General features: G+C 39.8%; 1 protein-coding gene across 1 annotated transcript in view; it reads left to right on the plus strand.

Annotated features, from left to right (window-relative positions):
* The window catches only part of myo15aa (myosin XVAa), a 174,653-nt gene that overhangs the window by 71,224 nt on the left and 79,276 nt on the right, over nucleotides 1–24,153 (plus strand). The window contains exons 8-20 of the mRNA XM_048609721.1: nucleotides 1,173–1,276; nucleotides 1,433–1,496; nucleotides 3,810–3,923; nucleotides 6,051–6,212; nucleotides 7,775–7,888; nucleotides 12,904–12,962; nucleotides 15,452–15,575; nucleotides 16,377–16,472; nucleotides 17,692–17,823; nucleotides 18,143–18,268; nucleotides 20,406–20,483; nucleotides 22,817–22,956; nucleotides 23,814–23,859. Coding sequence (XP_048465678.1) covers nucleotides 1,173–1,276; nucleotides 1,433–1,496; nucleotides 3,810–3,923; nucleotides 6,051–6,212; nucleotides 7,775–7,888; nucleotides 12,904–12,962; nucleotides 15,452–15,575; nucleotides 16,377–16,472; nucleotides 17,692–17,823; nucleotides 18,143–18,268; nucleotides 20,406–20,483; nucleotides 22,817–22,956; nucleotides 23,814–23,859 — 1,359 coding nt within the window. The remainder of the gene's footprint in view (nucleotides 1–1,172; nucleotides 1,277–1,432; nucleotides 1,497–3,809; nucleotides 3,924–6,050; nucleotides 6,213–7,774; nucleotides 7,889–12,903; nucleotides 12,963–15,451; nucleotides 15,576–16,376; nucleotides 16,473–17,691; nucleotides 17,824–18,142; nucleotides 18,269–20,405; nucleotides 20,484–22,816; nucleotides 22,957–23,813; nucleotides 23,860–24,153) is intronic.

The raw sequence follows: 24,153 nt of genomic DNA on the forward strand, positions 1-24,153 counted from the left end.
AATACATATCAGTTAAACACATTTGCTTTAAATGCAATTAAAGAGGCAGCATTGTCATTCCAAATGATTTGGCAAACCTTGGAAACTTCAAATTAAAGCCAGAAATTCTATAAATATACCAGGCCCATCAGTAGCTGCAGAGAATTTGATTCATGTTTTAGGGAAAACTCCCAACAAAAGATCTTCAACCAGATCTTGACACAGATTGATTTTAATCATTGTGCTAGTCAGGATATGTAGGGTATTGACCTGACTGCCCATTGATACTTCCCACCTGATCCAAACAACCAAATTGGATTAAAATCTTTTTACTTCTAAGAAGTGAATACATTTGTTGTGCGTTCCCTGTGTTTGTGTGCTGGGAACTGTAGTTTCTGTAAATATGTAAAATTGAAAATTACGAGAGAGTTTAACTGTTCGTATCATTGACAAAAGTTCAACAAGTTTACACAAATTGCACATTTTGGGAGTATTTTTTCAAGCATCCTTTTGTCAACTGTAAGTCATAGAATCCCTACGGTGTGGAAACAGGCCCTTTGGCCCAACAAGTCCACACTGACACTCACAGCATCCCATCCCCCATAACCGACCTGGTCTACACATCTCTGAACACAATGGGCAATTTAGCATGATCAATTCATCTAGCCTGCATATCTTTGGACTGTGGAAGGAAACCAGAGCACCCAGAGGAAAGCCACGCAGACACAGGCAGAATGTGCAAACTCCACACAGACAGTCACCCGAGGGTGGAATCGAATCTGGATCCCTGGCACTGTAAGGCAGCAGTGCTAACCACTGAGCCACTGTGCCACCCCTGGTGAATCACTTGAATCATTATTACACAGAGGATAGACCAGTCTCAGGAATAGTGGATCATTACGAAACGGAATGTAGAATACATTTGTGACAGGTCAAGCTTTAATAAATGGAGCATAGAAAATCCTGGAAGCAGGTGACTTAATTGGCCCTGGATATTCGTGGAGTAAAATTGCAAAATGAAGAGACAGTACACCAACCCATTTAAGGAGTGAACTTTGTGTTTCCCTTTAAGAGTGCAATGGATCAAAATAGGTCAATTTAAGTGCATTTCTTTAAGAAATTGGTTGTTATTTTGTGCTCAGTTCCAGAGAAGAACTTTGAACTTTTCAACTTATTAAAGTTTTCCTGAACAGATCCTTGAAGCCACACCCCTTTTGGAGTCCTTTGGAAATGCCAAAACTGTTCGAAATGATAACTCCAGTAGATTTGGAAAGTACATTGAAATATTTTTGCAAGAGTAAGTATTAATATTTGTTTTCTGTCACAATCTGAAGTTCAATGCACCCATTCATTTGCTTACTCACTCATTTAGGTCACCAACACTGTGTTACAGGAGTGCTAAACACTGAAAGTTGATTTTTAATCCAGTACCAATAACATTCTCTTTTTACAGTGGGGTGATATGTGGTGCCATAACCTCGCAGTATCTCCTTGAGAAGTCGAGGATTGTGTTTCAGGTGTGTCTTGCATTACAGTTTTATGTTTCAAATCATAGTGCCCATCTCTGTATGGCTGTGGCCAAACTGTATTTTCGGCTTGATGCTGACACAAGTCAGGAGTAAAATGTACCTCTTGAGTACCATATCTTGTGGGTACTTCAACTTCATGTCAGCAGAGAATGCCTCAAAAGATTGAAACTGTTTCATAGAACATAGAACATAGAACAGTACAGCATGGTACAGGCCCTTCGGCCCACAATGTTGTGCCGACCTATTATCCTACTTTAAGATCAATCTACACCGCATAGCCAACATTTTACTATCATCCATTTGCCTATCCAAGAGTCGCTTAAATGTCCCAAATGTACCTGACTCCACTACCACTGCCAGCAGCGCATTCAACATGCCCACCACTCTTTGTGTAAAGAACCTACCTCTGACTTCTCCCCTATACTTTCCTCCAATCGCCTTAAAATTATGCCCGCTTGTAGTAGTCATTTCCGCCCTGGGAAAAAGTCTCTGGCTATCCACTCTATCTATACCTCTCATCATCTTGTACACCTCTATCAAGTCACCTCTCCTCCTTCTTCCCTCCAATGAGAAAAGCCCTAGCTCCCTCAACCTTTCCTCATAAAACCTGCCCTACAGTCCAGGCAGCATCCTGGTAAATCTCCTCTGCACCCTCTCTAAAGCTTCCACATCCTTCCTATAATGAGACGACCAGAACCGAACACAATATGGCCTTTAGTTTTGGACTCCCCTACCCTGGGGAAAAGATCTTGGCTATCCATGTCCCTCATGATTTTACAAACCTCGACAAGGCCACCCCCTCAGCCTCCGACGCTCCATGGAAAAACGCCCCAGCCCATCCAGCCCCTCCCCACAACCCAAATCCTTCAGACCCGGCTACATCATTGTAAGTCTTTCTGCACCCTCTCTAGTTTAACAAATTGGCACCTTGCGATGGCTGGGAAATGAACCCGCGTCAACAGTTTGGAAGGCAGCTCTGCTTACCACTGTACCACCATCGCTTGGCACTTGGTCAGAGTATAGCCTGTTACATTGTCCAAATAGCTGCCAGTTGGGGATCTGCTGGTTAGATTTCTGTCTCGGAGTGAAAGGCTTGTGGGTTTGAGCCCCCACTCCTGAATACACAATCTCAGGGGGCACAGCGAATGCCAGCACTGAAGGAGCACTGCGATACATCAAGCTCAGTTCTGTCTGCATACCTTTCTCCCTCTCCAAACCTGGCAGGCGCTAAAGGAGTCCAGGGCCACAACTTGCAAGAGGAACAGGGATTTACACTGATCCCCTCCAGTCCTCATCTCTGATGTTCATTCACTGGCCAGCGAGGAAGCATACTGCACGCTCTGCATCACATTTTGTGGGATCTTGCTGTGCCCGAGCAGGCAACCGTGTCCCCCTGCATCACACTCATGACTACTCGACAACAAAAACGCTTCAGGGGCCGTGAATGATGAGGCCACGGTGGGGAGCCCCACACACAATGTCTCAAATGATCTCAACATTCAATAAAGTATAAGAGCTCCTACATCATGAGCATTAGCCTGTAATTTTGGTCCTCAGTCCTAGTCAGAATGTTCAGAATGCTGGAAATTATATATGTGTAGGCTACATCTTAGGATATGAGGAGGACACACTTATTGGAGCAATTCTAGCCAAGCCTATGTGGTTTGTTGAATTCAATGGAGAGTAAATTTGAGCAGGTCTTAAGCTGTGTGGATGATCCATGCTGTTACTTATGCACTGGCTGGGCCACTTTAAAATTACCTCACTGCTTGCAGTCTGTATGACTAGGTACATTCTAGCTGGTTGGCAATGGAACTGGGGATTATAGATACTCCCAAGCAGATATAAAGGTATCTAAAGAAAATTGGCCTTTGTGTATTTGTCCCCTCATTGATGTAACAGCTAATATTTGAGAAAATTTTCCATTTCACTCTTTTTGTCACATAAACCGTGTGGATGTCTTTCTTCTATCCAGTAGTAGCCAACCATCTGTCTTGTGTTTTTAATTTCCAGCATCCACCAGTCTTATTGTACTGGTTGTGCATTTCCACAGTTTGGCTTTGTGATTGTAATGCGGCCATCACTCATTATGTTCATACAATAACGATTAATGAGGACACTCCAGCCAATGCAATAAATAAGGACAGCCACAAAGGACATGGATTCTACTGATAAATTCAATTTTGTTAGGGATTTCACTCAGTCTGAAATAAATTACTAGAAACAAGAAAATTAGGGCTTTCTATTATATTCAGAAAATGGGTGGAAATTAGCTTCCTTTCCTTTCTTTTCAAAATCTAGGCCAAAAATGAAAGGAATTACCATATTTTCTATGAGATGCTGGCAGGACTCTCGAGCCAACAGAAGCAAAGATTCTATCTTCAGGAGGCTGAAACATACTACTACCTGAATCAGGTAAGTTAGTTAAATGATGCAGGTACAACCTGCACTGAGTCGTTGAAAGTGTTGCCTGGTGTAGAATAAGTCACAACAGTGATAAAGGTTTTGTGGTTTAGTCCTCATCTGTAGTTTTCCTTGTTATTGCAATGTGCGCAATACTATTATGATCACATGACTGTCCATTGCTAATTGTATTAACAAAGCAGTGGTGGTCCTTTGCCTTGAACGGCAACAATCACTTTACAGGAAGTATTTCCATAACAGTAAGCTATTCCAGGATGCTCACATGATGATAAAGTCATGTCAAAGTTAGGGTGCATGATTTAGACATGATGGTGTTCCCATGACACTTATGCATGTGTCTTTCTCAGGGATAGAGATTATAAGAAGTGCAGTGCTGTTTAAACAATCTTGGAGTTATTGCAATGTATCATGTAGATTATAAGCATTGCATCCACGGTCCATCATTGAGGAATCAGATCAGACAGAAGTCAAGTCCAGTGGTAGAGGTATTGAACACAAAAAAATTGTTGCTGTGGTGCTGCTGAGCTTCTTGAGTACTTTTGCAGCTGTGTCATGTCCAGCAAGTGGTAAGTAGTCTACCATTTGGAACAAAACACATACTTAATCAATAGACCAGGCACTACTTGAAATGCAGACCCATTCCACCACGAGTGCGCAATGGCAGAATTGTATACCATCTACAAGATGCAGCAGCAATTCACCAAGGTTCATATGAGAGTATCTGCCAAACCCATGACCTCTACAACCTCGAAGAGCAAGGGCAACAGATGCATGAGACCACACATTGGTCTGGCTTTGAACTACATCAATGTTCCTTCACTGTCACTGAGTTAAAATCCTGCAACTCCTTCCTTGTATGGTTGTACTTACACAAGATGGACTGCTGTAGTACAAGAAAGCATCTTGCCACCACATATTCAAAGGCAGTTAGGGAGGAGCAAAAACTGCTGCTTATGTCCCAAACAATTAAGAAAGAAGTTCTGACTTGAACGTTGTAGATAATGTAGATACTTTGAAGGATGAGTCAAGAAGTAACTCATCTTTGCGGGATATAGCTCCTGACCTTGTGTTGTGTTGATCTTGTTGGTCCAGTTAAAATTCTAGTTAGTGGTGCCCTGAATGTTGCCAGTGGAAAATTCATCAATGAATCATTGATGTTGGGCTGTCTGGGTTTTCACGAAGTGATCAGGAATTCTCACCTCCCCAGTACATTTATGGTACATTTCCTATCACATGCCTAACCAAATCTGGATTTCTCTAAGTCCTGCATGGACTAGCATGTACTACTTCAGTGTAAAGGAATCTGTAATTGGATCCTCTGCTACAGTGCTCAGCTTATAATGGAAGGCAAATCATTTCTGAAGCAGCTAAAGTAATGATGTCCTGGGTCTAGTTGGTCCCTGACAAAAAAAGTTCATCTTCTGTATACCAGATATGACTGCAGCTGCTGAATGATTTCTCTTTGACCCTTTCATCTTGCCCTGTTGACTTTGGTTGTATAAGCCTCATGTACCCTACATGCAATTTACTGACACAATTGATGACTTCTACCATCACTTTTTTCGTGATTGGATAAAGGCTACAAGGATATTCATTGGCCAGATATGTTTACCCTACTTATTGTGAACAGGATATGCATGGACACTGTTAGCTATTAATGGGTAGATGCTGGAGTTATTGTTGGACTGGAGTATCTTGACTCAAAATTAGTTCTAGTGCTCTGGTCTTTTCTATAATTGGAATTCTGTTAGGGCATGAAATAACTTCACAGAGGCCCTATCCTGTCACCAAGTCACCCCTTATTTACACGCGGTAAGTCCTTGACACTCAGAGCCAAGTTTCAGAATGTCTGACACATCTGTTTTTATCTGTCAGACAGGGCTCACTGATTGGGCCACATTAACAGCCTCAATCAGGGGACTCCTATTCTACCTGGCTGGTCTCGTTACAGTCACTCTAGGACACATACCCTTTGCTGTATTCAGTGCACCCTGCCACCTATTATCACATAAAGAAACCTCAGGTGGCTGATTTATGGCATCAATCATGGTGAGGATCTCATTTGTTCAATAGGCAGTCACTTGAAAGTAACATTTAAAACAAAATTTGTTTTCGCAGGGAGGAAACTGTGAAATTTCTGGGAAGGATGATGGGGAGGATTTCCACAGGCTACTCAGCTCAATGGAGGTGCTCAGTTTTAGTCCAGATGAACAGAACAGCATCTTCCGCATTCTCTCTTCAGTTCTTCACCTTGGGAATGTCTACTTTGAGAAATATGAGGTTTGATTTTTAGACTCTTACTCTGAAATGAAAATAAAGAAATACTTGAAGCACTCAGCAGGCCAGGAAACATTGTGGAGAGAGTAAAGTCTTGCTCTTATAAAGCACCTTTCATGAATATTGGACATATCAAATTGATTTACAGACAATAATTTACTTTAAAATGTAGCCAATGTTGTGGTATAGGAAATATAGCAGCCAACTTCTGCACAGCGTGCTCCAACAACCAGTAATGTTACAATTAAAAGATATCTGTTTGTGTGATTTGCTTGGTGAATAACAGTTTTCACAGACACCAGGAAGAACTTCCCTGCTCTTCTTTGAAACAGTGGTTTAGCAAGAACCCCAATGTTGTTCATTGTTTTGGCTGTAATTCCATGAGCCTGTTCTGTCAGTGATGCTCAGGACACTGAGGTTTTAGTGTTTTGCCTGACCTGTACCACTGCCTTCTCTAGTCCCTCACAGATAGCAGCTTAAGGAAATTCACCATGAGAAATGGATTTCTTGGATTGAACTACATGCTGAGAATTAATGAAAGTCATATTGCTGGATTATTGTAATAGCCGTATCTGCTGTGGATTGTATTAAGAGTTAAAAATGTAAGGTTTCGGTTTAGTGTAGATTGAATTAGAGGGGTTTTTTTTGCTTGATTATGCCTATGTGCATCTATAACTTATGCTTGGACTTTTAACTTAGGAAATGCATGCGTATTTACAAACAATGCTTGAACTATGCTTGAACTATTTTAGAACCAAGAAACCCCTTAAGTTGTTGTGGTAATTTCTGAGGGTGGAGTTATGTTCTAAATGAAAACTAGTTAGGTTTGTTTTTAAAACATCAGTAAGGCTGAACCTCGAAGCTGTCAAACAAAGGTTTGCTATGCTTAATCAAGTAACTTAGTTTTATATATTTAGAGATAGAAATAATGAGTTTTAGAGAATCGGATAAGACCAAGTATCTAAAAAGAGAGAAGTCAAGCTATGAAGAAAAAGCCAAGGAAGTATCCACTTGTGTTTGGAGGGCTGTGGTGTGTGATTGTCAGTGTCACCAGTAGATGAAGCAGGATGTCATATTGGTAGAGATTAAGAAGATTTAATTCCATTGGATTAAGGTTAAGGTAGGAGTTTAAATTGTTTAGAATAATTTTCTTGTTTGGTCAGTGTACATATTTAATCATTACTGCTTGTGTTTTGTTTTGTTCAAGTTTGTACAGTAAAGATTCTTTTGTGTTTCAATTTGATCCTGGAGTCTTGCCACTTAATTTCTTACCATTGGTTAAGAAGTTTTGAAGGTTTACACATTGAATAATGCATTCTTGGAAGGTTTACATCTCACTGTAGAGGTACAGATTATTTGATAAACTTCCAAATATTCAGCAGTAAGCTTTGATTGTGTTCATAGCTGATATGACTTGTCAGAAGAAAAGTTGGTAAGTTGTTCTCTTAGTGACACATTATTGGATGTCATTGTTTGAATCTAATATTTTTCAACCAAGATTGCTGTCAGTTAAGGAATGACTGGAATCTGTCTCATTGATACACTCACATGTTTATATGTTACAGACAGACTCACAGGAGATTGCTTCAGTGGTAAGTGCTCGCGAGATTCGAGTGGTGGCAGAACTGTTACAGATCTCTCCTGAGGGGCTGCAGAGGTCCATCACGTATAAAGTGACAGTAAGTTCAATTCACTGAAGCCACAGATCATGGCAGCTCATAATGAAACTTTTTAAGGTCAGTTTCCATGTGGAAACGTACCTCATTAATCAGATAAACTGAGCTTCTCAGGCAGTGTCAGATACAGAGCACAAAACAAATTGATATAGTGGAGCCAAACTAGAATCTGTACAGAATTTAGAATGGAATTCGTACCATCATGAACATCTCATCTATTGAAATACAATTGCAAAAGATACAGACAACAATATTAGAATGAAGGAGCTCTATGTGTTTGGTATTGTGTGTATTGCCCTGTGACATCCTAAATTGAGAGCAGCACAAAGAGCCGAAGCGCTGCCCTACTCAAGTCAGCTATTGGTCTTACCTGACCAATCCCTTCATGTAATGAATGTTAACTACCTAAAGCTTTTTACATACAAGCCAACAAGGCGTCTGAACTTGTGTGTCCCGAGCTCTTCTGAGGCGATCCTTTATCTGCATTAACATCCTGTTCCTCAAAATAATTCATGTTCAAGTCTCTTCACTAATGACTGGTTCTTTGTTCCTTTAAACTTGTTATTCCATCTCAGCTCCGCATCATTCTTCATTTTACTGCATGTATGAATCTTTCAAGCTGAACATTTGGCATTGTCAGTGTAAGAAACAACCCTAAATAAAGTTATGGATAATATCTTAGGTGACTTTGAACAGAGAATTCAAAATAACTGACTGCACCCTCCTCCTTCAATATTTCTCTGCCATCCATTTCTGAGACTGTTGACCTTTCCCATTGTCATTTCTACAAAGCAAAAAACACTAATGTCCACCTTGTCCACTTCATGCATTATTTTTGGCAATGGCTCCCTGCATCAAGCTTACTAAATAAATTTTACATTAGAACCTCCAAACTTATCCAAGTAAAATTTTTATGATCTGTCTTTGAAAAACTTTACATAACACACACATGTGAATCTGACATACAGAAAGAAAGAATTATGGAATCCCAACAGTGTGGAAACAGGCCCTTTGGCCCAACAAGTCCACACTGACCCTCAGAGAATCCCACCCAGACCCATCCCCCTATAACCCACATATCCCTGAACACTATGGGCAATTTAGCATGGCCAATCCACCTAACCTACACATCTTTGGACTGTGGGAGGAAACTAGAGCTCCCGGAGAAAATTCACACAGACATCGGGAGAATATGCAAACACAGACGCCCAAGGCTGAAATCGAACCCAGGTCCCTGGTGCTGTGAGGCAGCAGTGCTAATCACTGAGCCACCATGTCGCCCCTATTCCTATTGTGCTTTCCATAACTTCAAAAGGTGCAAAAGTGCTTCACAGCCAATGAGATAAATGATCAGGTAATCTGATTTTGGCATCGGTTGAGGGATTTCATGGTTTGTTGTCTCATTGACACAATAGCATTCTGGCAGTGCAGCACATTGCTATGCTGGGGTGCCATTAAGACCGTAAGACCAAAAGAAATAGTAACAGGAGTAGGCCATTTGGTCCCTCAACCCTGTTCTGCCATTTAATAGGATCATGGCTCATCCAACATTCCTCGCATCCATTTCCTGCCCTTTCCCATTCATCAAGAATCTATCCATCACAGCCTTAATTATCCACAAGGATTCTATCACCACGGCTCTCTGTGGGACTGAGTTCCAAAGACCTTCTGAGAAAAGAAATTCCTCCTCATCTCAGTCTTAAATTGGCACCCCTTTATTCTGAGACAATATCCTCTGATCCTAGGCACTCTCATGAGGGAAGATTCTGCACTATATGCTCAGATCTCTGGATGTGGATTAGAACCTACAAAAGTCCTGCTGTTAGGGCTAAATGTTCGTTTTTGGTCCATGAAACGTGAGTTGGTCCAAACCATGATTTATAAACTGCACCCATTCACCCTGTCTGATCTCACCCACCATTTTCATGGCTTTCAGGAGAGGGCAGGCTGAAGATACAATTTGTGAGTCAAGATTTTGTTCAGGCTTGGAATAAGTCTAAGATGGAGAATATTCCTCCTGTAGCTCATGTATAAAAGGGTACCAAAAATGCAGCATCAACACATCATCTCAATAAAGGCCTAACACACTGCTGGAGGTGCCCTCTGAACCTTCACTGTAAATGGTGGAGGGTATATTGCAGTCCTGTGTGACATGGCCTTGAAGTCATCCACCCTGAAAAATGCATCTGTGTGCTGTGGATACTGAGATTCTAAAGAGGTCAATTTGTACAGCTTTGTACTAAGCCAGTTGCAAAGAAATTTTTTGTCTCCATTACATTCAAGGCCACCAGAGTGCGCACCTCAGGATTCCCATTGGCTGGAGATCTACTTTTAAAAGCTTGTAAAAACTCAAGGATCACTTCTTAAGGCAGACATAGTTTCTTCTGACAGAAACAGGTCCATTTATGCATACTCTGTTTTTTACCAGCCACCAGCAATCTTCTATCTATATTAAGATGTTGCCCTCATACCATAAACTCATTTTTTACACAATAATGTGTGTGGTCCCTTGTCAAATGCCTTCTGGAAATGCACATATAGGTACTCCTTTATCCATAGCACATGTTACACCTTCAAAGAACTTCAACAAATTGGTTAAGCATAATTCTTTTTCATAAAATCATGCCGACTCTTCCCAATTATCTCTTTTTTATTTCAAATTTCCCAGCTATAACCTCCTTAATGATCAATTCTAATACATTCCTCATGACAAACACCAAGCAAACTGGCATGCAAGTTTTCTAATTTATGCTTCCCTTCCTTCTTGAATGGAAGAATTACATTTTCTACTTTCCAGCCTAATTGAAGTTTTGGGAAATTAGGAAATTTAATGCCTCACTAACCACCTCTTTTGAGACCCCAGGATTAAGTCCTTCAGAACTTAGCAACTTGCGTGTTCAGCACCACTTCCCTAGTGATTGGAAGTTCAGAGTTCCTCACGCCCTTCCATCTCCTGATTTAAAGCAATTGCAGGAATTTATTTTGTATCCTCTCTAGTGAAGACTGAAACAAAATTTGCTCATTTCATCTGCTATTTCCCTATCATCTACTATGAGCTCCCCACTCTCACTCTCTAGAGGACCAATGCTCACTTAGTTGTTTCATTTAAATACCATTGCAATCCATTTTTACATTTCTAGCTAGCCTCCTGTCATACTCTTTCTTCTGATTAATCTTTTAGTCATTCTTTGTCATTTTTTGTCTTCTGCACAATCATATGCTTTCCTCAATTTCCTTAGTTAACGACAGATGGTGAGTCCTCCACTTAGAGTTTTTCTTTATATTAGGAATGTAATTTTTCTGAATATTCTCCTCTTAAATGTTTGCTGCTGTGTCTCTGTTGATCTATTCCATAGCCTTGTATGCCAGCTCACTTCAGCTAGTTCAGTTTTCATGCCCACATAGTTGTCCTTATTTAAGTTTAAATATTAATCTTTAACCCAGTCATCTCCCTTTCAAAGTTAATGTAAAGTTCAACTATATTGTTGTCGCTGCTACCTAAAGATACCTTTTCACTTGAGATCGCCAGTTAATGCTGTTACATTACATAAAATCAAGTCCATTATAACCTTTCCCCTGGTTGGTTCCAGAATATGCTACTCTAAGAAGCAGATTGAAAGCATTCTATGAACTCCCCACCCAGGCTACCACTGAAATCTAATTATTTTAAAGTAGTTTTTGTGTAGATTAAAGTCATCCATGGTTATCACTGTCCCTTTATCACAAGCACCCATCTCTTGGATACTGCACCCTACATTGTGGTTACTATTAAGGGGACTATAGACCACACCTTCTAGGGACTTATTTCCTCTACTATTCCTCTCCTCCAACCAAACCAATTCTACATTCTGATCTCCTAAACCAATGTCATCTTTAACTATTGCACCAATGCCATTGATGATTAACAGGACTAGCCCTTTAGTGAGTAGTTTCTCAGCATTCTATGCCTCCTTCTCACAGGCACTTAGTGCATGGTGCCTCCTTGCCTTGGAGCTGTGCACATGGTAAGTCAGCGAGTTCCGGCTGCTGCTGCTGCTTCATCTGTTTCTCTGCGTCACAAATTGGATGAGACTGTCTGTTGTGGATTACAGATGGTTACAGAAAGTGCCTTTCTTAACAGTCAGAAGGCTGAGGTTGAAGGTACAGAGCTCCTTCTTTCTGGGGTTCAGATGTGGTAGGTGTGCCATTCAGGGAATCGTCTTTCCACTCCCACCTCCCTGTCATAATCTAAACTTGTTTGCAGGGACTGTCTGGTCCTTCAAAAGTTGCAGCAAAATATAAGGTGAGTTTTTGTACTTTCCTAAGCACCCAGTGTTGGCCTGCTGAATTTCTTCAATATGTGTGCTGCTGAAAATGGAGGAGTTAGTAATTGTGATTTTTATTCCCCTCCTACACTGAGGAACCCATGCCAATGGGGCAGATGTATATTTTACAGTGGAATCTTTGCTTTGAAAAATATGAAGTGTAACCATTTGCACGTTAAACATGTATCTGAACCCAGACAGAAATTTGGCCTTGAGGTGAGAATAACATCACCGGGGAGACTGGATAGGATCTCTCTCCATCCATGCCACACCAACCCCCATCCACACTCACACTCACACTCACCCTCACCCAAAGCACACACCAACCCAAAGTGCAAACAGGCAAGACGTGCTCATTGAGTCTGCGACCTCTGCATCCTCTCCCCCACATCATTTCACACAATCCCTCCCCCAAATTCTCCAATAACTCTTCCCCAAACCCAACACCTCTCCCAGCTGCTTTGCCTGCTCTTTCCCAGCCCAACGTCTCCCCAGTTTGCAGTCCACACAGAAGTAAAGTTCAGGAATGCTAGAGATTTTTTGGTGTCAGATTGTTTGATCATGACATTGGTTGCGCTGAGGACAAAGAATTTCTGTTTCCTCCTTGATATATTGAAAATATCACACATTTTAACGTACAAAACATTTCACACTGACACAACTGTTTGTTATGTTGGGTTTCTATTGAGTTTATCTTATGCTTTTTGCTCTCAGGAAACCGTGAGGGAGAAGATTTTCACCCCTCTAACTGTGGAAAGTGCAGTTGATGCCAGGTTAGAAAATGGTTATTTTCTTTCATTCCATTGACAGTGATCAATAAAAATCTGCCAGGCAAAGTAGGATTGAGGCAGACGCTCCTGGTGTTTCTGCAATGATTATGGGTGAGGAGGTAAGCCACTGCTTGTGATGCTGTGTTATTATTGGGTGAAGCTAATTGGAGGTAAAATCAGTGACATTAGATTGATGATTGATGTTATTGGAGAAAATGTATTAGCTGATATTTTGTTCACTACTTTACATTCAGAGAAGTCCAGTGCCCTGCTGTGAATACCATTTGTGCTCTGTGTTCATTTAGTGGACTTTGATCAAAACACTTGTTCATTGATTTCCTTTGCATGGTTTCATCTTGAGAGGAAAATTGCTAGTTACCTTGATGGAGGGACTGGTGTTGGGTGGTTTATTGAAAAGTTGGACATAGAGAGGCTGAAATTCCTGAGGGTTCATTTTTTGTTATTCTGGCATGATGCAGACATAACCCAGAGAGAGATGTTTATTTGTTCATTGGATGTGAGCACACTGGCTAGGTCAGCATTTATTGTCCAGTCCTTGAGAAGATGGTGATGAGCTACTGCAGTCCTCAGAAGATAGATCAACGCACAGTGCTATTAGGAACAGAGTTCCAGGATTTTATCCAGCCACAGTGAAACAGCAATGATATATTTATAAGTCGGGATGGTGTGTGGCTTGGAGAGGAACTTGCAAGTGGTAGTGTTCCCATGTACCTGCTGCCCTTGTCTTTTCAGGTGGTGGTGGTTTCATATTTCCAAGGTGTTGACAATGGCCAGAGACTAGCACAACTTCTGTGGAGTTTCAGTCTAAGGTTCATGAGATTTGTATATGATTGGAAATATGAACCCTAGAACTACTGGAGATATTTTGTTAGACCTCCAATAGTATTAATCATGCCTCCTTCGTGTCCTGGACGTTCAAGGACTGCCCATGAGCTTCAACCTCTGACCTTCTCTTAGTCCAATCCACCATATCTGTGTCCAGAAATCTCTGAAATTCCTCAATCATTTTCCCAGTTATTCATCATTAGTTCATGCAGGAGATTGGTGGAATCTCCAGGATGTGAAGGAGCTGGTGTTGGATTGGGGTGGACAAGGTCAGAAATCACACAAAGCAGGTTATAGTCCAACAGGTTTATTTGAAAACACAAGCTTTTGGAGCCTCACTCCTTCTTCCCCTGTTAGCGATAGAGGTAGTATCAGACACAGAATTTATAAATAAAAGATCAAAGGGTCAGATACTGTTACATCTTTGATAAGTCAGAAGGTTTTAATTGATTAATATGTATATGTAAAACCCAAATTCTTTCAAGCCACTGTCCTGAGAGAACTAAAGGTTTTATCATTGTAAAGAAGAGATGACATTTTAGGTCAGACAATGCATGTTAAGTGTGAGGCCTTGTTTAGATTCTGTTTGTGTTTTGGTTTAGAGTCAGACTGGTTTTGTTTCTAAAGTAGGAATATATAAAACACCACAATGACTGACTGTCTATAAATTGTGTGCTTTTGGAACAAAATGGAATGTATCTGCAAATACAAATTCACCCCATAGATTCGCGTATGTATGTAGGTATGTGTGTGTGTGTGTGTGTGTGTGAGAGAGGGAGGGATGCAAAGGGAGTGTGTGTGTGAGAGAGAGTGCATGTTGGTGAGAGAGTGTGTGTGCACAAGAAGGTCAGAGGTTAAAGCTCATTCACAGTTCAAACCTGAAAATTAAAATGTTAGTTTTGAGCATTAGAGGAATTTTTGATGGGCAAAGGAGTCAAGAGTTATGGGAAGCAGGTGGAAAAGTGGAGTTAACTGGCAGATTAAAACTGCAATGGTGGAATGGTCTTCTCTTTCTCCTAACTTTATGTTCTGATAACATGCAAACCAGTGTCCATCAGGAAGCGTGGAAGTGATCTTGGTTTACAGCAGGATTGGATACAAACTGTAACATTTTGGATGAGCCAAAGTTTATACAAAATGTGAGGCAGGCCAAGAAAGCATTTGATTATTCAAATCTGGAAATCACAAAGGCATTTGTGTTGAGGTGTTGAGGCGTGTTAGAGGTGGGCAATAATACAGAACTGGAAGTAGAATGCTTTTGTGACAGAAAAGACATAAGGTCTCAGCTAAGGTGTTGATTAAGATGCTGAAACTTTGAATGTTCTGGTTTAGCCCGAGACAATGGCCAGGGATGGAACTGGAATTGGTGATGAGGGGAATGGATTTGGGGATGGATTCAAAATGGCTTTGGTCTTCACAATATTTAGCTTGAGGCAATTGTGACTTATTCAGTGCTGCACATCAGACAAGCAACATGAAAAATCAGCAGTGGCCAATCACGAGAAGCAGCAGAGAGGTTGTACTGAACAATGTTTAAAGCATTCATGTGGATAATGTTGCCAAGGGCAACTAGGCAAGAGTTTTTTCCAATTGATACAGGTTCATGGACCAGGATGATTGAAGTAATCCCTGTTCTTTTCTTGCAGAGATGCTGTTGCCAAGATTCTTTACTCCTTGCTGTTCAGTTGGCTCACTGACAGGATCAACAAGTTGGTTTCCCCAAAGACAGAATCCTTGTCCATAGCCATTTTAGATATTTATGGATTTGAGGTATGTTCATTTTGCCAGAAAGGAAGCTGTGGAAAGGTGACTAACCTTTAATTAGCCTATCATGTTAAGAGAAAAAAAAGTTCCTTACTCCATCAGGATTTTATGAAAACAACTTCTGCATCAGTCACATCTCAACCATTACACCATTAACCCTTCGCCTGTGTCAGGATTCTTGGCCACTGAAGAATTTGTAAAGTAAGTCCGGTAAATAGAAAATCAAATCACTGTGCCCAAAATTTCTAAAAAAAAACTACGATCTCCTACAATATTCTTTTCTAAAATGTATTCATTGCTTTGCATCCCCTCCAGTCTCCGCAGTTGTTGTCTGTTCCCGTATACCTCCTTTTTCCATTCGCACCCATTAATAAGGACCGAAAGAAATCAGGAGAAAAAGCAGAAGGGACAGGAAATTCAGATGAGATCCAAATTCAAGTTTTGAGAGATGTTCTGAATATAACTCAATAACATAATCAAGCTATTCTTAAATCTCTGCAGCCCATGTTTTCTGTGTAAATGCTGTATATATGATGTCTGAACCTCTAGCTCCAAAACAAGATGAGGAAATACTTGCCCATAAGACAATACAGCTCTGGATTCATGTAGAAGAAAATAATCCTTACCTACTGTACGTAAATAGATTTGTGAATCCACACAACAATTAAATAATTTACATATGCAAGTCTGAGAGGTAACTGAACCACTTTTCTTGACACATAAAATGAGCAATTTCTCCAGTTTTTGAGTGATACACTGATGTCTCTAACCCTAAACTCTCCACTTATTCTTTTGTCTTGTTCACAGGATTTGTGTGTTAACAGCTTTGAGCAGTTATGTATTAATTATGCTAATGAGTACCTACAATACTTCTTCAATAAGATCATCTTCAAATTGGAGCAGGTAATAGATATAAAGTTTTGTTTTTAATTCTATGTGACTGCAAAATATCTATTTTCCTTTTGTAAAATAAATATATACAAATATCAGTGAGTACAATGAAAGATCATCAGCGTGAAATAAGAACTGCTTCCCTCCCACCAAATACTGTCAGATCTGCTGAGTATTTTTTGATTCTATATCAAATTTCCAGCATCTGCAGTATTTTACTTTGGTGATCTCTCTTTGTGTGAACATTTCAATCCTTTTTTCAACTCAATGGTATCAAATGAAAGCTGCAGCTCCAAATTTATTGCATCTTCCATATCTCTCTTTCAGCAATCAGACACTCACTGTATGGTACACATACCTGAGGACCATATAAGGGTGTGCCAAAATACTGTTCCTGTCCTTCCCTGAGAATTTATAATTGCATGCTAAGACACAGTTCCAGTCTTGTCCTTAAACCATAAAATGGTTTGCTAATGCACCGGCCTTGTTGTGTATTTCAACCATATAATGGTCTGTAAAATATATCAGTACTGGACAGGACAATCTAATGATGCATAACATACCATTTAAGTCCTATACTGGCACTATATAATAGGATGTAACACCACACTAACCCAGTCCTTACTGGGATGATGTCAATGTGTGCTAATGTACCACCTCAATCCTCTACTGGGGATGTATAATGATATGCTAACGCACTGTCCCATTCCTGTGCTAGGACCATAGAATGATGGATCACAAACTGTAACAGTACATAGCCCTTTAATTCTGCAATCATAGCTGTCCTGTGGGACAGTGAATGGATGCCCTACCCAACGTGTCAATGAGTTACACAATTTGTAAATGCTTGATGTTTTTAATTTCACAGTGTATGTTAAACCAACTGATCTCTTTTGCAATTGCTATGTTGTGTGTTTTGGGGTCCTTAATTTAGTGACAGCAAAAACAGTCAATGCCTTCATTCCTGAATCTTGCTCAATTTAAAAAATAAGTTCTGTCATGTGTTTTGAAGCTGCTGGCTATGTTCACCCAAGAAGACTGGTCATTAGGGATTGATGTTGGCAGGGACTTCTAAATCAAATCCAATCACATCATCATTGCCAAAAGTGGGGTTGGAGAAACCTACAGGCAACATAACGATCAATTTGAACCTAACCACTCTGTTTTATTTGACTAAGTTAATTTTCTTCTCCTTTAAATGATTTTAACTCCATGTATATTCCTTTTACAGGAGGAGTATATCAGAGAACAGATCGACTGGAAGGAAGTTACATTTAGTGACAACCAGACTTGCCTCGATCTCATCTCACAGAAGCCTCATGGGATCCTTAGGATATTGGATGACCAAAGCACCTTCCCACAGGTTGGAGGGATGTACATTAGAGATATTCCTGCTACTTACTAAACACAAAATAGCCTGTTAATAGGGCACTATCTTAAAGATCTTGCTAATTTACAATCTCCCTCCCTTTCTTGTCTCGTTCTGTTTCTCTCTTTCAGGATGCTCCTGAAATTTACAGGAAAGTTCAAGGCATCAACAGTAAAACTAAAGTCAGGTTTACCAGACATTCAATATGAACAATGTGATCGCTTCCTAAGTCTGTCTGCTAGAAAGCTGTAGGATTTGTTAAACCTTTGAACAACAGGCTGAGTGACTGTAACATTCTGTTCTTTCAAAACAGGCAACTGACCACACCTTCCTTCAAAAATGTCACTATCACCATGGCAAGAACCCTCTGTACTCAAAGCCAAAGATGCCTCTGCCTGAGTTCTCCATTAAACACTATGCTGGGAAAGTGACATATCAAGTAATTATCATTCCATTTTTATAACCTACCTCATCACTGATTCACATTGAGTTTAAAACTTAAAGTGTTTTCTTACTGAGCATTTCCTCCACAAATTGCATTATTAGGTCTGTGAGAAATTACAAGAACCAGGAAGTAATACAGGAAAAATTAAAATAGGAGGCATTGACAAAGAAGAAATCAAATGTGGAACTTTGATTTCAGTAGTAACCAATAGTAACTCACTGAAGTTTCCCTTATAACTAATAATCATACTGATGACACACAGATTCCCTTCATAGCCAATCAAAATATTATTATAACTCATTGAAGTGTCAATGTAGTGAGTAGATCTAATAGCTAAATATTTATTTCTAGAATCACTTTCTAGTAATAATCAGATAACCTCTTGATATTCACCTTGTTATTCACAGTCAAAATCCCCTTGCACCACAGAGTCTTATCAAGCAATATCATTAATGCTACTTTTAACAGGTCCAATCTCTCTCCATCTTTCCTCAGACTCTGGTTTTGCTAGGCCCTTGGAGAAGGTTGTATCTGTGGGAGCTTCAGTCAGACCAATTATTAGACAACTATTCATAATCATTTAAAAATCATGCCTGTCAAGTTGAGAGCAGGCTACCCACAGTATAAGAGGTATGATTTGTGGTCCTGTCAATGGTGCACCAAAGGAGAAAGCAGCAGCAATATGGACAGAATAAAACATATATAAGTGGTACTTAAAAGATTGACAGTCTGCCAATTATAAGAGGCACCCAGTCCAGATGGAATGTGATCTGTAGATCACTGAGGATGGTGAATGTGGAAATTGGAGAGGCTCTAGTCACATTCTTCCTATTATTTTTAGATGTGGGAGTGGTGCTAGTGAATTGCAGATGGTATCTTTCTGATCCAAAAAAGGAGAAAATCCTTGAAATTAATGACCGATAAGCCATTGGTCAGTGGTAGCAACATTGAGAGGCAATTATCAAAGACAAAATTATTTGGCATTTCAAAAAGTGTGAACTTATAACTGAAAATTAAACATAATTTTCCTTCTACAAATCAAGGCTAAGCACCTCAGAAATAAGAGCAGGAGTGGGTCATTAGCAAACATGGGTCAATCACATTATTTCTTCACTTCAGCTGGGTTAAATTCCCTTTCTATCAGTGTGAGTGTTATACTGCAGATCCACCTACCCCATAGTCATTCAAGAAGATGATTCACCGCCATCTTCTCAAGGGCAGTTAAAGAAGGGGAAATAAATGCTAGCCAGACAATGATGTCCATTTCCCATGAACAAATAAAAGGAGTGTGGTATAGAAGTCCATGGAATCAGTCTCTGGCCCATATCAACATTCATCAACAACACTCAGTGCTGATGTGGCACTGCTCACAGGAAATTCCCAAATTCCAGAAGATGGGCAGAACATTTTAACTACATCCTCAATAGGCCTTTATTTACCAATGAAGAAGCAATCAACAGGCTGCCACAGGTTGTCATCAATTGCTCTCTTGATGACCCTCCCATGCTATTAAAAATGATGAAAGATATCAAACCCCTGACTAGCTGCAAAGCTCTAGGTGCTGATGTTATTTCTCACTTAAGGTCCATAAGCTCTGGTCGTGAAGCTCACTGAACTCTTTCAGTTGATGTGAGAACAAGGGTCCATCCTCCAAGAATAAAAAGACACATCCATTGTCGCTTTGTTGGAGGGAGGAGTAACTCAATAAACTTGCAAAAATCAAAGAAGATTCTCACTTCTCTCCTTTGCCAGCAAACTTTTTGCATTAATTGCCCAATTAAGGGTTTTAATTGGTAATGGGGGCACTCTAGTCTTAATTTGGGCAGAGGTAGAAAGATGGCAGGGTCCTTCTCTGCCACTCTCACACCCGATAACTAACCCCAGAATCAGGAGGAGGATGCTAAATTTTATCCAATGATTCAGAGATAGTACGAAATACAAATAGAATAAGAAGCAGTGGGGAGAAAAAGAAGAATTTGGTGTCAAGGGATCAGATAATCAAATGGATAGCCTGAGATAGCATCTGTTGGGCATAGTTGATTTGTCAGCTGAATGGTCTTTTCTTTCTCCCTGCTTTCTTGCTTTACCATAGGGCTGAACAAATCTATTTTTCTGTTTCTATCTCTCACAGGTCTACAAATTTATTGAGAAGAATCATGACCAAGTTCGACAAGATGTCATGGAGTTGTTTGTCAACAGCAAAACAAAGGTGAGCTGGCAAGATTTGTTTGCCTGACAGCTCAATGCTAATGTGTGACTGATTTTAGTGATTGATGGAAAAGCCTTTAGCTTTGATAAAGCCAAGAAATATCAGAGGTGACAGAGAAATGTTCTGCTCAGACTCCCTTAGCCAAATGCACATTTATGGGTTAGCTGTCAGATGGTGTGCCATGTTAGATGATCTCCCAGACCCACATACTGACTGATCAGAATTATAAGTTCCTACAGCCTTGAAAGCAGATATATGAGTGGTGATCTGGATTGTTGTTTGAATATATGACAATAGTACATGGGATCACAGATTTAAACTAATAAAAGTTATACTTCAGATTGATGTCCACTACTTCTTCACTCAGTGATATTAATCACCATATGGAAGAAACTCCTAAATAAAGAAACTTCGGAAATCACATAAGCATTTTACACTAGAAGCATGGTAGAACCACACTGAATAAATTCGAGGGGGACTTCATCTGTAACAATCTTGAGATAATTAATCAAATTTCTACAGATTGATCAAAACTAAACCCAGAAAAATGCTGAAAATATTCATAAGTTCTGGCAACTTCATAGGAGGGAGAAACAGTTAATGTTTCAAGATCATGATAGCTCTCCTCATCACCCACAAGCCACTAGTTGTAGGCACAGTGGCTATTTAGGTAGGTACCAATAAAGTATACTAAATGTACTGCTCGCAATGCCGCCTGTATATGGGGAGACCAAATACAGATTGGCATTGGTTTTATGGAACCTTTCTGTTGAGTTCACAAGAATGACCTTGAGCTTTTTATCTGTCTTCCACAACCTTGAATATACTTAACAGTCCAAGCTCTGTACCCTCTGGGTAAAAAAATTCCACAGATTCACCATCCTCTGAGAGAAGAAATCCCTCCTCACCTCAGTTTTAAATGGGCAATCCCCTACTTTGAGATTATGCCCTCTGGTCTTGGAAAATTTTGCTATTGATGGAAAGAAGTAACATTCTTCTTGGATTGTTGCAGGTTTGTTGAGTTCCTTTGCCTCGTACAGGGCAATAATGGAGGAACCTCTTGGAGGATGGTGCTTTGTTCTGACATCGACTGAAAGAGTTCAGTGAGCTTCTTGGCCAGGCCTTGTAGATTGATGCTAATGATAACATCAACTCCTGGACCTTTACAGCTACACAGAGGGTTGATAGCTTCCTCCACCTAGCCCAAGTGCTGACATCTTGCTGTCCATGACCAAATGCTGTGTTTCAGTGAAGTTCAATGTGACCTCAAGGAACAGCACTACATCTTTCGACTAGGTATTTTGGATTCAACATTGAGTTCAACAGCTTAGACCATAATTATAGCTCCCCCATATTGTTTCTTCTTCTTGCATGTGTCAACTAAGAGCCCATGTTGTTTTAGGTAGTATATTAGTTTGCATAGAATATTGGCTAACTAATGGAGAAAGAGAGTTGGAATAAGGGGGAGTGGCTGATTTTTAGGATGGCAACCAATAACTAGTTGAGTGCAACAGGGATCAATACTGGAGCCACATTATGTACAATATATATTAATGATTTGGTTGAGGGAAGTGAATGTATTCTAGCCAAGTTTGCAGATGTCACAAAAATAGGTGGGAAGGCAAGTAGTGAGGATGCCACAAAGAGTTGGCATAGGCATTTAGATAGGTTAAGTGAATGGTCAAAAGCTTTGCTTATGAAATACAATATGGAAAAATATGAAGTTATGCATTTTTGCAGAAATAGAAGAACTGAATATTATTTAAATGGAGAAAGACTGCAGAAAGCTGCAGCACAAGAATTTGGAAGTCCATACGCATAAAGCACAGAGAAAACTAACATACAAGTTCAGCAGTAATAGGGAAGGCAGTCCAGAGAAGGTTCACTAGGTTGATCCCAAGTATAGAAGGTTTTTCTTATGAGGAGACCTTAAGTAGATTTGACCTGTACTCAGTGGCATTTAGAAGACTGAGAAGTGACCTTTTTGAAACATATATGATCGTTTGAAGAGTAATCATCCTGAAACATTAATGGTGTTTTTCTCTCCATAAATGCTGCCAGACTTGCTGAGTATATCCAGCATTTTCTCTGTTAATTTCAGAATTGCACCACCTGCAAATTGTTAATTAATGTGCACAATTCTTCCAAGTTGTATTGTCTCCCTCCTCATCCAGCACCACCTTCATCCACTTCCAACTTTCCAAACATAAGACCTAACTCTAAGCCGAGCCCTAACCCAAAGCATTAGATGAGCCATAGGAGTTACCAAATTTATTAACTAAACGAGATTAATGACAGGATTATAACAAATTAATTTTTTTTTTGTTTATTAGATTCTAACTAGTCTCTTTTCTGGACAAACCATGAAAGTGATGTCAACCAGGAACAATACTATTAACCACAGATACCAGCCTCCCACTGTAGCAGCAAAATTCCAACAGTCTCTGATGGAACTGGCAGAGAAGATGGAAAGGTAAGTTCAGAACATGGAAGCAATGTTCTTCCCTTCCCCAACCAGAATTACACACTTCCATTCTCTTAACTCTAATCCAGTCTGCCTTATTCCTCCTCTCAGCTCAGCATTCTGTCCTCCTAACTGACTAACTTTTTAACCCTTAAACCTAACACCTAAGCCTAAACTCTAGTGCTAAAACTAACCTTAATTCTTGCATTATTGTTCCTTTCGCAGTTCAACTCCTCACTTTAACCCTAATCCTAAATTTACCTCACTTGCTTCATTTTTTATCTGACTGTTCTGGTTGCTCCAATGAAATCTAATGATTAAGATTAACTCTAAAGTGTAATTTTAACCCAACAAATTCTGCCAAAGTGCTAACCAATGTTCTCAGCTCAACCAATTCATCTTATATCTGTTTATTGCATTAAGTGTGTATAAGTTTGCAGGCATGTTTGCCTGCTTTGAAACATATCCACTGCATTTGAAGTAATTTATTGTTTGTTAAGTACTTTTGATTTTGATTTTCTGTAATTAAAACAGAATGTTCTGGAGAAACTCAGCAGGTCTGGCAGCATCTGTCGAATGAGAAATAGAGCTAACACTTCGAGTCTAGTTGTACTGGAATCATACTGGACTTATACCATTAATTCTGTTTCTCTCACTGCGGATGTTGCCAGATTTGCTGGGTTTCTCTAGCACTTTGTTTTAATTTCAGATTTCCAGTGTCTGCAGTATTTTTCCTTTACATAAGATTTTATCTGATGTAATGAGGTGTAATATAAATGTAATCTAGTCCTTCATTTAAGTACTTTTCAGAGTTCAGTCTTGGTTTGATAAACTGATCATCATAAATACATGTTCTGTTTTTTCAGCTGCAATCCTTTCTTTGTTCGCTGCATCAAACCAAACAATAAGAAGGTAAAGCAACTAATAAAAGGAAAAACAGTGTTCTCCTTGAAATCCAAGAATGTATTATGAAGATCAACATCTCTTGCTAGCTTGTAACTGTATCTGTTTTCAGGTGAACCTTAATTGTGGAGCCAAAGGCTGCATTGCAGCATACTGGGAAAAAATAAAAGTGGAAGAAGTATTTAGATTTGTAAGGGAAATAATAACTTGAACTTAAGATGAGAAGTGGAGATTGGATACAGACCTTGGTACACAGACAGTTATCTATGCAGAGAGAAGTGAGTGTCTGGTAAGAACAGGCTA

This window comes from Rhincodon typus, chromosome 21 (assembly GCF_021869965.1).
Source record: "Rhincodon typus isolate 14 chromosome 21, sRhiTyp1.1, whole genome shotgun sequence".
NCBI lineage: Eukaryota > Metazoa > Chordata > Chondrichthyes > Orectolobiformes > Rhincodontidae > Rhincodon > Rhincodon typus.